Source organism: Aphis gossypii, chromosome 1, assembly GCF_020184175.1.
Source record: "Aphis gossypii isolate Hap1 chromosome 1, ASM2018417v2, whole genome shotgun sequence".
Taxonomy (NCBI): domain Eukaryota; kingdom Metazoa; phylum Arthropoda; class Insecta; order Hemiptera; family Aphididae; genus Aphis; species Aphis gossypii.
This window is the reverse complement of record NC_065530.1, coordinates 66,640,091-66,655,719: the sequence shown is the minus strand read 5'-3', so window position 1 is coordinate 66,655,719 and position 15,629 is coordinate 66,640,091. Positions and strand designations below refer to the sequence as shown.

Sequence of the window (15,629 nt, the reverse complement as noted above, 5' to 3'; positions counted from 1 at the left end):
AAACACCGAGCTATAAAAGTAACAGCTGATAGATGGCATAAATATAATGTAAAAAATATGATCAAGACAAATTTTATTTACAGTGTTTAGTTTTTAAGTTATTTTATTTACAATAGTGTTCTGGTTCAAAAATAAGGAGAGGTAAAATTCATCTAAAAATGTTGGTTTTCTAGTGAAACAAATATAAACTGTGGTATAATCTATAACTATAAAAAAAAAGTTTCAATTTTTCGTCATGCATACAAATAAACACCGTTCAAATTATCGTCACCAAATTTTTTACCGTTATACCTGATAGGGAACACACATGTCCAATATTTTGACTATTTGGTGTAAAATCGAGAAAAATATCTACGTTTTCTTATAGTAACAGCTAGTATATATCTTTATTTCATTTATTTCAAAAATGGAATATAATAAGTTACACAAAATAAGTTTTGTGTCTCTCCTGTAAAATTCGAATTTCGACGCAATGCATTATATATTATAATACATTAAAATAATCGTTTAAAGTGTATAGTTAAGCAATCGCCTACGACCCACCTCAGAATGTGAATATAGAATCGACGATGAATCAATTATTATTATTGTCGATATATATGAAATGTGACAACGGCTCGGTGCTATGAACGGTCCTGCGGGGTTTGAAGTATAGATCACTGCGTTCTAACTACGACTGATGTACTTAATCTTTATACTCAAGTAGTTAGTTAAGATAGGTTAAAACGTATCCAATAGTAATAACCAATAGAAAAGTAGTGTAGTAAGTTAGTAGCGCACTGATTGGCTGTATGAAGCGAAAACCCACAGAATGCCATGCCCAGTATTGTTGTTTAATAATCATTATTGTTATTCATTTAACGACGTTATAATATTATTATATAATATATTTATTTCCCGGGTGTAAAAATAATGATATTAAAGTAAGAAAAAAATTGTTTTTATTATCTTTAAGTACATTTATGAGAATGTATAAACACTTTAAATTATTATTATTTTGCGTAGGTATAAGATATGTACATTTTATAGCATTTAATGATCGATATAACTATAAGACAAAGAAACAGCCCCACAATTTGCAAACAACTATCTACGGGGGTGGAGCACACTGGTGACAGCTAGTAACACTATATACGAAAATGCGGCGTAACCACATTCATAGTTAACTTGCCCTGTTATATTATGCAGCTACTTAAAGTGGCTCTATAATTAGTAATTACTTATATTACTGTAGCTATTGATCATATACCAAGGAAAAATTACAATTACTATTATATTATAGCTATCATAATAATTGACATATTTTGAAACAATACTAATACTATAAAAATATTTTAACTTCCACACTTACCAATTTGATGTATTTTAAATCAATTTTTATTTACTAGATAAAATATATATTTTTAAAAGGTTTTACGTGTCGATTTTTAAAACTTTTTACTAGAATTTTTTTTTTAACTAATGTATCCGATTGTTACACGAAAATACTATGTGTTCTTTCATTCATTTAATGTCGATATTAGCAACAAACGCGTTCATCGACGTGTGAATCTTTCAACTGAATTTCTCAAGAACTGACTTTTAGTAGTGAATTCAGTTGGAAAAGAATCTTTAGTCTATAGACTTTCATTCGGATATTTTCTTTGATGTTAAATTTTTCACTTTTATTTATTTACAACAGTGATAGAACTTTTAAGGAGGAAAATCAGTTATTTTTTTATCATTTTAAGAATTAAACCTGGCACTCATTCTTGGTATTTGATGACCTTATACTGTGGGTTGGGGCTGTTGTTTGAAGTTCTGCGTGATGGACACAATTACGGATTTTACCGACAGTTGGCACTGTTTAATTTTGGCACAATCTACCGTGCCATGACGGTCTAACATTTTCTCGTATAAAATAATATTCTAAGATATTTTATTGTTAAAATAATTTGTGATCAAACTGTATATTGGTATGATAGACTTTAAACATCAACTGTTATAATTATAAAGCATTCTGATTCTCTGATACAAATTATGTAATATTATATAATATTTTATTTATATTATACAACAAAATGATGTCTAGAATAAGAATATTTTTATGCTGATTTTGAATATAACTGTGTTGAAAGTTATATCAAGTTGTTTGTAGATTTTCGGAGTCTCGGACAGACTTTGATTGATGAAACAAAATAGAAAATGAACTATATTTAATATTACAGTTTGTAACTAAAATGTCAAATAAAGTTTCTTTTCCAAAGTAATTGTTCATTTTTTATCGTTAAGAGGGATAAAATTCAAATATTTTTTAGTAAACGCGTATATTATATTATAAGTATTCTCACTTATTATTTTATGAGGTAAATATTAAAATAAAACTGTAACCACCGTTATAGCCAACAAAATATGGACGTGATATTCATATATATTATTATTTTCCTCAGCAGACTGCAGTAAATCATTATTTTCTGGTTTCTATTGTACTATATATAGTATACACTGTCTATAAAGGACAGACTACGTATATATGATTTATAAAATCACTCACCTCGGATGATCTGGTAATTTAAAACCATCTAGCGACCATGCCATTGACGGTGTAGGGTTTCCAGACGCGCTGCACTTTAACGACACTGTCGGGCCAGGTTGTAGTGTTTGCTCAATGAACGTGTACTCCATAATCGGCGGGGCGTCTGGTGAACGACAATTTATAGCACTCGTTAACAAAATTAAATTATTTTCATTTTTTTTTTTTTTTGGACAATGGTTATGTTCTTATCATAAAGTCATACTGATTGTGTACGAAGTATTATTTTTGTACATTTACTTCAGAAAAGTTTATCTTGACATAAAATTGTTTATTTCGTATTTAAATTTGTTTAAAAATCAATTATAAACTAATAACTATACAGCGAGCCGTATGTGAGTAAGTACGTACATTAAAAAGTTTAAGAGTATGCTTTATTATTAATGTGTGATAGAGTAAAACTTTCGAATCAAGTTAGATTTTAGAATAATATTTATTGAACTTTGGTAGAAGTATTTGTCATTAAAATATATATTAATACTTTCCACGGCTTACAATGGCTCAATAAATATTTAAAGTTATATTTTGATTGCATATTCAAACTTTATTGTCGAGTATATGAAACTTTGAAAATGAAAGTCTATACATTACAGACTCATTATATTTAAGTATTTTGACCACATTCTATATACTTCCAAACTATATTTAAATTAAAATTTTCAAGGTCTATACATTTACATTTTATATAGGTAGTCAAAAATCACAAACAAGAAAACTTATCGAAGCGTAATTTATATATACGTAGTTGAATAATTATTACTGTAAAAAAAATTTGTAAAAAACAAGGTTATTTTGAATGTTTTCTCGTCCCGAACACATTGGGTAATATATTATTATTATGCAGCAGTGGTTTGCGTGGACGATCAAACGCTTTTAATTTCGATGTGGTTGCGGTGCGCACGTTATTGTTGTCGCGCGTGTGTGGGAATTGATTTAAACGTAAATTGGATTTTTTTTTTGAAAAAATTGTAGTCGCGCTCGGGTGTGCACATTCAAATATCTCATCAGTCATCGGATGGAAATGATGAAAAAAAAAAATCCAATGGAGAAAAAATGAAAACCATCGAACCGCTCTCCTCTTGTAACGTTGGAGTGTACTACGAATTTTGATTCCATCCGCGTGATTTTTAAATAAATAAAAGCGAGGATTAATATAATGATACCATCGTTGTGTGTGGGGAAGAAGGGAGGATTTGCTTATAGAAAGCTTATATTGTTATCATTAATTATTATTTTATTTAATATTCTCATTTTTATTATTATAATTTCATCGTCAGCGTATGGTTAAAGTGCTGGTGGAGTACCATAAACATTATACGTGTTTTAGTAGAATTATTTAAACGTTATTTTTCAGTGGTGAATGTTTTGATGGTATCTATTTTGTTTTTTTTTTCAAAAGTGAACAAGCACGATGTGCCAAAAATACGGTAAATTGATTTACTCACCACCCAAGCGTACGGTGGCCGCGCTCTGGGCCGTCTCTCCGTCGCCCCTGCGCACCAGACATTGATACGTGCCGCAATCGGCTCGACTGACCGACACGAGCCTTAAGACTTCCCTCTGCGCTCTACCCGCCATCACCCTGCCGTCCTTGTACCAAGTGATGGAGTGCGGTCCGTCGTTCGACGAGGATGTCATGCACCTCAGCTCAGTTTGCCCGTTCAGGCTGACTGTCGACGTGGCCGGGATGATCTGTGGAAAAACACAAAAAAAAGAATAATAACAATAAATTCAAACGTTTCTACAGGATTTCCACCCATTTAAGTTAAAGATCACGATTTTTAGTGGACGATTTCCAATGTACGCGCGATCGATATACTATTTGATTAGTATAGTAAAGTTATATATACATATATATTATGTATATACGAAACATTGAAAACGTAATATCTTTCGAAGATAAATATGTAATTTATTCGTGGGGGATTATAACGATTAAAAACGATACTTAATATAGACGAAATCAAACCTATAATACAAACGAATCGCTACTGCCATGCTATAATCTATTATTAGGTATTTTCAATGCGATACGTTCGTTCGACAGTACATTCGAATCGTACACACATGAAGCTTACATGGTAAACCAATTATGTTATTATTTTGTTTGGCCACCGAATGAGACTTTTGCTCGCCATCCACAAATATAGTGATATTATATTATGTAGTATTAGTAGGTATATAACGCGATCTTGTCAAACAAAAGTTATTGTATTTTTTACACCACCGTGACGTTAATTGTTTTGACGCGATTTCATAACGTCTCGAGTATATAATATTATTACATTATTATGAAGTCGCACCATATATCGCGGAGTCGCTGAACTACATAGTTCTCGCTAGCTTAAATAGTTATATACGTGAACAATAAAGCGGATTACCGTGCTCGTCGATAAACAGGTAGCCAATTATTATTAGCCGGAGTCTCGAGAATTTTAATTTAGAAAGACGTTTAACAATTGAAAAACGTAGGGAATCTGTCTATCCGATACGTATTTGAGCGCTCTCAGTGCTCTCACGCGAACGCGTCTTTTCGCTGAAGTATGCGCGCACATACGCACGTATAAGCTGGCTTAGAAGATAACAAAAGCAACGGGAGACTATAATATTATGATGGTATAATAATACCTATTCGTAAAGACAGAGTTTAGTTTCAATTTATTCCGAGTATTATTTGTTCGTGTTGTATAATTATTTATAAGTAGGCGGTAAATGCACCTATACCTACTGACTTTTAATAACGATTTATACAGAATGATTCGTTTTAGTACAAAACCTGACCTTTCCTTAACTGTTGTCTTAAGAAAAAATTGTTGTTTTTCATTTATAAAAACAGTTCGTAAAAATATTTAAAAAAAAAAACAAATGTTTACCTCGTATTACATTAACTATTTATTGTATTTTTAACGTCCCAATGGAATTTGTAAAAATGCAATTTTTTTAAATTCTCCATTGGGAGTCACGTTTCATATTTCTTTTTTTAAGCATAATATTATTATATAATATCACTACCATTACTTCTCCGTTTCATATTTTCGTTCATTTCTGTTTAAAAACATGACGTCGTTTTAAAAAATGCTCGGGATACATTAAGATCGTTTGGCAAAAGCCACATCAGAGGACGTGCAGATTATATAAATATACACGTTCTTTTTAAAATATAAAACCAGATAAACGAAGTAACAAAGTGTCTTTAGAAAAAATATTTGCGCAATTTAATAAATAATATGTTGTATACTAGCTTACATGAATGTATGTAACATATATATTATAATATAACATAGATATAATTTATTGATATTAAGCAATCTACGCTAAATAATGATCGTATGTGTATTTTTTGTTTTGATACTAATAGGTAAGTACAGGTTACATATTATTATATTCATAATGTAGTAGGTAAGAAAAATGATAGACGAGTACAAAATATCAGAATTTGTCGTTAGCACATCATTTATGACCCAGTTAAAACATATTTTGGTTATGGTCATTTGCGTATCGTACGTTTTAAGTATATCGTACTACCTGTCAGGGGGAAATAAACAGTCAAGATTTTTTTAAGAACACTGAGATGAAAATTCAAAAATATTTGAAAATAATTTAATTGTAAAAGATTTTTATAATTTTATAATTTGTTTGTAGACAATGACCGATAATATTAACGACCATTTTATTTTGATAGTTTTTTATACGAAATTTATATACAGGTTGGGTTTTGTAATTTGTTATGTGAATATTAATTTATTAAAAAATGTAGTTAAACGAAGGTAATACTTTTTCTTCTCATATGCATAAATTAAGGGTTAAGTAGTAGGTACAATGTATTAAAAACGTGCGATGCGCAAACGATCAACCGAATAATGTTTTACCTGAAGGGTAAATGATGCTCACGTATAATTTGACAAACTCCGTTCGGCTGGACGTCATCGAAATTTGTCGAATATCGGACACAACAAGACAAATATTAAAAACGTAAAAATGGTGAAAAATGAATAACCATTGGTGGTTACGGTTTTCATTGCTAACAAAAGCTAAAATTCGAGTAGACCGTATTTATCGAACAACAAAGACGACATTTATTACTATTATAATAAGACATGTTTTTATTTATTATGTTTCTCTGAACAATATTTATTATACCCAATACGAGACCAGGTTGGTTTTTTTTCTTTCCGCAAAAATAAAATGTCTTGTTAACGTGCGTATATGTTGTGTGTCCACAATGATTGTAACACTGGAGAAACGCACGGACGTACTAATAATATTGTAACATTTCGGATAATGGACTGCTACATTAATGGACATATTATTAGCGTAGAACGGATAGTCAGTCTGCCGACATTTCCCCCGGGAACACAGCCGCCGGGAAATTATTTGCCGTAGCAGCAAACTATACCTACGACCTCTATACCACTATTATAATGTAATATTGGCGGAAATAATTTCGAGTAGGTAATTGGGGACAGCAGGTAAGTATAACCGAAATCCAACGGATTTTCTAATTATTTAGAAGTAGTAGGCAGTGATATATAATTAAAAGAGGGGACATGATAGCGGCGCCGCACCTACCTTTGGTATAATTAATATACTCCGAAACGTCTTTGTCGTCAGTGTCGACGTTAAAACCCTACACCGTGTAAATAATATGTGACTGTGTAATTAGTAATTAATAATTACACGTTGCCGGTCGTACAGTCGAGACGCAATAAACAATCAGTGGTTTTTCACGCATACTGTTATATATATTATATATTACATAATTGCATTAAGCATTTGAAAAGACGAATCGTTTCTAGTACAAAAAACTCGCCTCACATAAAAAACTCTCAATGCTTCGTTAAATAACTAGATTTCGACATTTTAAAATTTTTTTTATTAGAAAAGCGGATCTACTTAAAGATCGCGTTATAGTTTGATTTTAAAAACTTAATTGTCAGAAGTTTAAACTTTTATAATACGTCTTATACATCACAAATTGTAGAGTATCTTGAAATGTATTTGTCTGACGTTATTTAAAGTTAATTAAAAATTAGAATCTAACGCGAACTTAAAGTTTTTTCTTCTTTTTGATAAAAAAAAAATCAAAATCCGATTATTCTACAAAGCGTGATCGTTAATCATATAAATTCGTTTTTGATCATTGAAATGATTCTTTGTATAGATACCACATAAATAGATATAAAGCATGCATTTTTACTTGTTAATAAATTACTGGCTCCAACGTCCTTATAATATATTATTATGCTGTTTTTTAAAAATAGTTTCACGTGAAAAAAATAACTCACACTAGTCAAATTGCTAACCATAGTTTAGAAATCAAATTTAAATACAATGATTGTTGCACCATATTGCTTTTTTGTTATTTTTTTTTACATATTTTATGTAAGAAAATTGATTCGAGTTTTAAAAAGAAAAAAAAACAGATTTCAACATAATAATGATTTTTGAATGATATGAAAAAAATCTACGGCTCTGTAAATATGGTGGTTTTTATCAAGTGAAATCGTTTTCCTATACACCTAATTTCGTAATAACTACGCAATAACCAATAATGGTACTCATCAGTTGCTCTGAACCTATCCGGGATACTTAAGCATACATAGCTAGAATGAATGGGGTGGTTTAGTGGTAAAAGCGAATAAGTGAGCTTTGGTGTGTTAGTTATTAGGTGAGATCTGATTGCTCAATGTATGTAAATTGTGCAATGGTGTGATATTTATATTTGGATACAACTGGCATTTTTAAGTATCTAATCAATCTATATAGCACTTATAGTATAGTAATGCAACTGCAATCCGTAACATATAATACACGGTAAACCGACCAAAATAAAAAATAAATGATAACTGAATATTGATTATTCGGATTCTTCCTAATATTTAAAGATATATTATAACATGTATAACTTTTCTTATAGAAATTTATAGTTCAAACTTTGATAAAAAAAAATGTACCTATATTATGAATGAATAAAAAAACGATTTTTTCCTCTTAAACTATTATTGACATTGTTATTGTACCTAATTATAGAAAAATATACAATGGAGACTTGGAAGTTTAAATTTAGCTAAATTACTAATTCAATATTTTTCTATACCTACACATTACCCAATGAAAATGTTAATACAGTCTACCAATTAAAATTATATAATAGAGAGATTTTCTTATTTTAATTATTGATATTAAAGTATGTATTTTTTTACTCAGTTTTGAGATGGTTTGATGGACAAAGCCTCCAAGGTCCATGTTTAAATTATTCGTTTGGGTAGATTCTTTTTGGATTTGTTTGGATTTTGCTCATAGAAAAATGTACTTCTATAGTTCAATGCCACTGTAGTTGCTAAATAACGGGAACACTAATTACATCAAATTAATATTTAAATACATTTAAGATTTAAAATTTTAATTTGATTAAACGCTAATAATAAATCCCGTAAGAAATCGAACGACTTTTTAATTTAAATATAGTCAATGCCCAATAATTATTATTACCATCTGGGGTCGAAACACATTGTTATATAATGTTGGTTGGATTGAGATTTTATTTCATACGGATCATTCAGACGGAAATCTTGAGAAAATAACAAAAACAAGTGGCGCGCGATTATTGCATACCGCCGCTGTGTGTGACGCGAGCAAATTAATTTCAATAAGTTTTTATCGTATTACCCCCCGCGCAGTCAACGTCCCTTCTTTTTAATCCCGAAACGCTTGTACTCTCGAAACACGGTTAATTTCCTGAAAATCCACCACCTCTGTTCCGAATCGTGCTTTACCACACCATCCCATCCTCGCCCCGGGGACTTCCTCTATCAATATACACATCTCATTCAATTTGTAAACGCGTCACATCTTTTAGTAGTGTGGAATGGATTTATGTCTTATTTTTATTATAACTTACGCACGCACACACACACACACAATTTTATATATATTTAGAGTTGTTTTTTTTAGAAAAACGGGGAAATATGAAATAACTGCCAAGAAGTATTTAAAAAAAAATATTTATAAACATGTATTTGCAACAGAAACTTTATTGTAATATACCTACAATTAATAGTTCAAAGGTTTAAAATGTCATGTCTCACAATAATTAATGTTGTCTGTAAGACGGTGTCTATTCGTACTTATACATTAACACCTAAACTAATGTAACCATTTTTGTAAAAAACCCTATAAAACTACTGCACGTTGCAGAAAACGGTTATAATCGGACCATTATTATTATCTGTTTATTGTGTTAGCACAGATGCTTTGAACCACCACTACTTTCGAATGTTTTCCCGTTTTTTGGAGACCCTTCATCTATATTATATATTTTTAAATTTAAAAACGTTGCGAAAATATGCACTTTCGTGCGAGAAATTATATCCATCAAACAATATATACCATTTATATATAAGTCGATTGTTTCGCATTAAATGTGTGTAACATATTCATTTATTGTAACATATATACACACTATGTGTGGTTATATAGCGCATACGACCACGGAGGACGGAATAATTATTGTACACAAAATCGAGAAACTCGAGCGAATCGGAAACCATGTGAGTAAGCGAGCAAGTACACATTATTTATGTAGGCACAGCCGTACAACGTAACGTCGTACACGACATTCGTTTAGTCTGTAACATATTATTTTACGCGCAAGTGGATGGCGACGTATGTAATGTATATATGTAACGGAGCAATTAATGCGTCGTGTATGTACAAATTATACACTATTAAATGTTTTTTTCTACATATCTCGGTAGGCAATAAAAGTATAGTACATTAAAATATTCTAATGCATAATGCGATGTTTGCGATTCAACGATATACACTTATAATATTAAAATCAAAGGTCGAAAAGTCGGTGGAAAAAATGAACTTATTCGGTATCGAATCAAGTCGACTTTTGGTTAATAAGTAAATGTCAATAAGTAAATTCATAACATGTAACCCTAAATGTTCAAAGTTAATATGAAAAAAAAATCAATTAATCTTTTATATTACTATCAAAGTCACGACTGCGATTAAAATAATAATAATAATATAATAATAATAAATATCTACCTCATACGTATCCTATTATTATAGTCTAGCTATGTAGTAGGTTTAAGCAATTATATGTTAGCACTGTCAACCGAATTGTTAAATCAAGAAATTAATTAGTTAATTTATTGATATGTTTATTTATACTTAAAACCATTGTACATTTGTACCTGAAATAAAAATAATAATTTGATTTAATTATACTTAGGGGTACATATATGTATAAAATATAAATAATAATAAACATGATTTTATAGTATTATTTCTCAATGTAATCGGAAGAATCCGGGTTATTAAAAGGATATTTTAACTAGTTAACTCATGGAATTAATTTGAAAATGATCTATATAGTTGTTAGAAAGTCGAAAAAAAATTATTTTCTAATTAATAAAATAATAACCACCTTTATAAATAATTCGACTGAAATGTGATCAGACGAAATATTTGGGCGTTGATGTATATACTATAATACAATATACGTTATATTTATAACAAAGACCTCTTTTTGTTATTGATGATCTTTTTTCGAAAAAACATAATTGTACTTTTAATATGTCCCACAGCTATCGGTGTTATACCGTAACTATTATACGCGCGCGCAGTGTATTAGAACATGTGCAGGTGCATAATAATATTATGTTAAGCCTAGTAAGCCTACAGTAATGGTTATTGATTTTCAGACTCGTTACAAACCACCTATAGGTGCTCACACAAACATAATGCTGCAGTACATTATTTATGTTGATATTTATTTTGAAATTATGTGAACACATATTGTACCTAATATTATATAATATGTAATAATTATGATTGACGTTGGTTGTTTGTATAATACACAAACATTATTGACAGTAATATACCTACGTTAAACAAATTTTACGCTTTCATCCTACATAATATTATTGTTATTCGTGTGTGAGTATATTCATTACAGCGGATATACCCTTGGGCGTGCAGACTTAACGCGTAAACGAAGAATTATGCCACGGTCCCAGGAATATAGAAAGAGCAACAGAAACTACAGTAGTTAATTGGCGAGCAGTAGGTTTCTAAAACGACTTTTCTTTCGCGTCACAACCAAAAATAGTTGATCGGTCAAGAGAATAATATATCGTGTATGGTATTGCCACCGTCAACGCGGTATATGTGTACGTAAAAACAAACAAGTCGTGTTTTTTCTAGCCAATTCGTGAAAGCTCGCTGAAAGGATTCGAGTCTATAACACCGGAGAGTGCAGTGTTCACCAATACTCTATTCCGACGACTCGCCGGTCCTAGTTGATTTTTCTCCGGCTACATATTTTTATTTCGGACACGGATCCGCCATTATTATTACTATAGACGCTATTATACGCGCGTGCCGGAGTCGGTGAAAAATGAATTTCGCCGGAACGACCGGAGTTTTTCAGAGTTATTTCACAGGAACGGGTCGTGCTGCAGTCACTGCGGAAAGACCGACGGCCGGAATGATTGATTTGTCCTGGATGATTGATGTCGTGCGCACAAAAGCGATTGCGGATTTTCGACTGGCCCGGAACGGGTGGCACACACGCGAGTATGTCCGTGTGCAGCGTAACGAGACGCTAAGATTTTTAAACTCCAGACGGTTATTTTATTACCGGCCAAACTGACCCGCGGGGGACCGTGCGCGCGCGATATAATATACTCGATAACACGTATATAATATATATACTGCCTAAGTATATTACACGAATACGGTCGGAAACCAGCTCGAAAATCGTTCTGGTTCGTCATTGGGCTTCGATTTAAGTATACTGAATTACCGTGAACTGCACTGACGACGCGATTTAAATAATATATTATTATGTCAATCGTGTTTATATATTATGATATATGTTTATATACATTATACATATATATATATATATGGAGAGATAAATTATTTTTTTCACAACAATTTGGCTTTTTATTTTTTTTTATCTATTACCTACGCGTGAATTGTAAACATTATTTTTCCAAACCTTTTAAATGTTATTGAAAAATGTATGAAATGAAAAATCATTCAAAGTTGTACTTAGGTAGTAATAAGTTATTTTATCATACTCTATTATTTAATCGCGATATTAACTATATAAATACAATTATTGTATAATTGTATTTTTTTTTTTGAAGGAAATAGGTATGTACATTTTAGTGATGGATTATGTTCATATTCATTTACAGATATTTGATTATTTAATACATCTTTCTTGTAAAAAAAAAAATATATTGTAATTAAAATATAAACACATTACGTATAGGTTAAAATATTTTATGTTTGTTTTAAACACAATTTATATTAGTATAATAAATTTAGAGATTGTTTAAGTTCGACAACCTAAAATTTACAATTAAACGTCATTATCAGGAAGCCGACACAATGATCCCAAAACACCATGACGTATTGACGTCATTATTTCATATTTAATTAAACTCGATGCTATATTGGAAATTTACGCAATTACGGTTATAGAGAACATCAAAATATATGCCTCAAAGGATTTCAAGCTACGAAAATTACGCTTTAAATAAAAATAAATTCAGATTTGAAATTAGTAATTTATTGTGTATCAAATTTTGTAATAAACTTAATAGAACAGTATTATAATACTACAATGTCAGTATATGGATTTTTAATTTTAATTTTAATAAAGGACTACAGGTTCAGGTTAAGCTATACGCATGATTTTAATTATAATATTTAAATGCGGTTGATACTAAATAATATCTCTTTAAATAGTTAAAATATATTAAAATATTTTATATGAATGATGATTTAAATTTACCGCAAATACTATAGATCTATTGCTTCATTGAATTTTATAATGAGTGAAATATTTTAATTAATAACCTATATTAAGCTAACTAGTGTTTAATAGTAAAATATATACTTAAAAATTAAAATTTACTCCATAAATGTAAAAATCTGTTTTCATACAAAGTTATAAATAGAACATTAAACGCCCAATAAAAATGTTATTAATTACTTAAAAATATAGTTTAATATGACTAATTTAAAAATAAATATAATTTTAAATAATAAATGATAATGAATTAAAAATTGAAGTAACAGCTAGAAGTAATTTATATTTCCAATGGTATGATAAATATTTTTATTTTTCTTGCGTTGAAGTAGAATGTATCAAAAAAAGGTATGTTTTATTCAAATATTTATAAACTAAACAGTTTTATTAAAATTCCGGTTAATTTTTTTTTGCAGCGCTTTGACAGTATTATATATTAACGGAATGTGAGTATATTTTTTTTCCTGAAAGCATAAGGTGTAAATGTTTTTCCCGAGAACAAAAATATACTGAATATATTTTTATACAATTCTTTAAATTGTTATGCTGTTGTTAACTATGGAGAGAATTCAGATGGAATTTAAGGGATCAAGAAAAAGGGGAAAAAATCGTAATATTTTAAGTATTGTTTAAATGTGGAACACCGTCGTGAATAAATTTAATTCGTATATAACACGTCTATAATGAAACAATTTGTTAGTATTATATCACACTCGTGTTGTGTTTACTATCTGCACGAATACATTTGAAATAAATACGAATCGTATTACAGTGCGCATCAGGAAGAGTACATTTTCACTCCACGTGTAAAAAACGATAAACACAGTAGGAATGTTTTTTTTAAACATCAGACACGTTTTACCGTGCATTAGTATATGCAAATATATAATATATATGAAGGCGTTCGTTACTGTCATCTGCCCCAAGTTCTAATAAACGAAATCGTGATACACTTGATCGAAATTCATGTGTTTTACACGGCGTTCTACGGTACAAACCCATTAAGAATCTAAGACAAATGGACGTTTTAAAGTTGTCGTTCAACTTGGTGTAGAACTGAACAGAACCGATATTTTCGGACACAAACCATTTAGATTTAAATGTGTTTGGTGTAAATATGTATTAATTTCATTTAAAAAACTGGGTGAATAATTAGTATGAATGTAAAAATAAAATATTTGTATAAAATAATTAATGTATTGTATAGTTACTGTAAATTATTTTTAAAAATATCAAAATAATTTGAAAAATTACATTAATATAAATAATTATTAATTATTATTTATAGTTAACTTTAAAATGATATTGGTATTATAATAATATTGAAATTTGTAATATAATGTGTATATAATAGCGAAAAATTGACGTATTTAACGTATCACTGATGCAGGTAAAAATAATTTCACTTTTTAAAACGGCATACGTGTTAGTCACCCAAACGAACTATTATTTTTTAGGTCAGTACTATTCCGTTCTGATTTATGCAGTGATAACCATTATATAAATTCTTAACAACAGACAAGTGCAACACGACCGACATCGTGCAATATATACAATACACATAATACATATACATAGATGGTTTCAGGATGCGTATAATATAATATTATTGTGCCTGAATTGAAAAGTAGAGTTGGTCAATTAATTTAATGAACTTTATTCAATGAAAGCACACATAATTGGTTAAGTCACTTAATTACACTCCCTGTCCTAAATCCCCAAGTCCAGTTCCTATGTTAAATCAATATAATTAAAAAGTCCCTTTAATTATTTTATGATTAATCTTAAGGGCTCAGTCTACTATTTGATAAATACAGTTGAAAATATAAAAATACATTTGAAGAATAGACAATATGACATTTTATCAAAAAAAAAATATTATGACTAAAAAAAAAAAAAATACAATTTTACCCAAGAGTCCTAATCTGTAAGCAGATTAAAAATTCGAGGCGATAAACACGAAAAACTACATTTTTGTCATTTACCTATCGCTTATCGTACCACAATTTCTTTGTTGATCAACAGTGTATTTTTATAATTTAATGTAATGTGATTTTTGTATTCGTGAGAAAGTGACTTTATTCATTTAACTGCTTAATTAATGTTAAAAAAAAAAATGTCACATCAAAGAAACCGATGCGGCTATTAATGAACATAAGTGCATCGTAGACACTCATTATTTTTATTTATTTTGTCTTTAATTTTAATTTGTTAAAT

General features: G+C 29.7%; 1 protein-coding gene across 9 annotated transcripts in view; it reads right to left on the bottom strand.

Annotated features, from left to right (window-relative positions):
* The window catches only part of LOC114132868 (cell adhesion molecule Dscam2), a 123,196-nt gene that overhangs the window by 32,562 nt on the left and 75,005 nt on the right, over positions 1-15,629 (bottom strand). For all 9 annotated transcript variants that reach the window (XM_027998462.2, XM_027998464.2, XM_027998465.2 and 6 more), the window contains exons 7-8: positions 4,018-4,264; positions 2,534-2,678 (exon numbers count right to left, since the gene is read on the bottom strand). In XM_027998462.2, the coding sequence (XP_027854263.2) occupies positions 2,534-2,678; positions 4,018-4,264 (392 nt within the window). The remainder of the gene's footprint in view (positions 1-2,533; positions 2,679-4,017; positions 4,265-15,629) is intronic.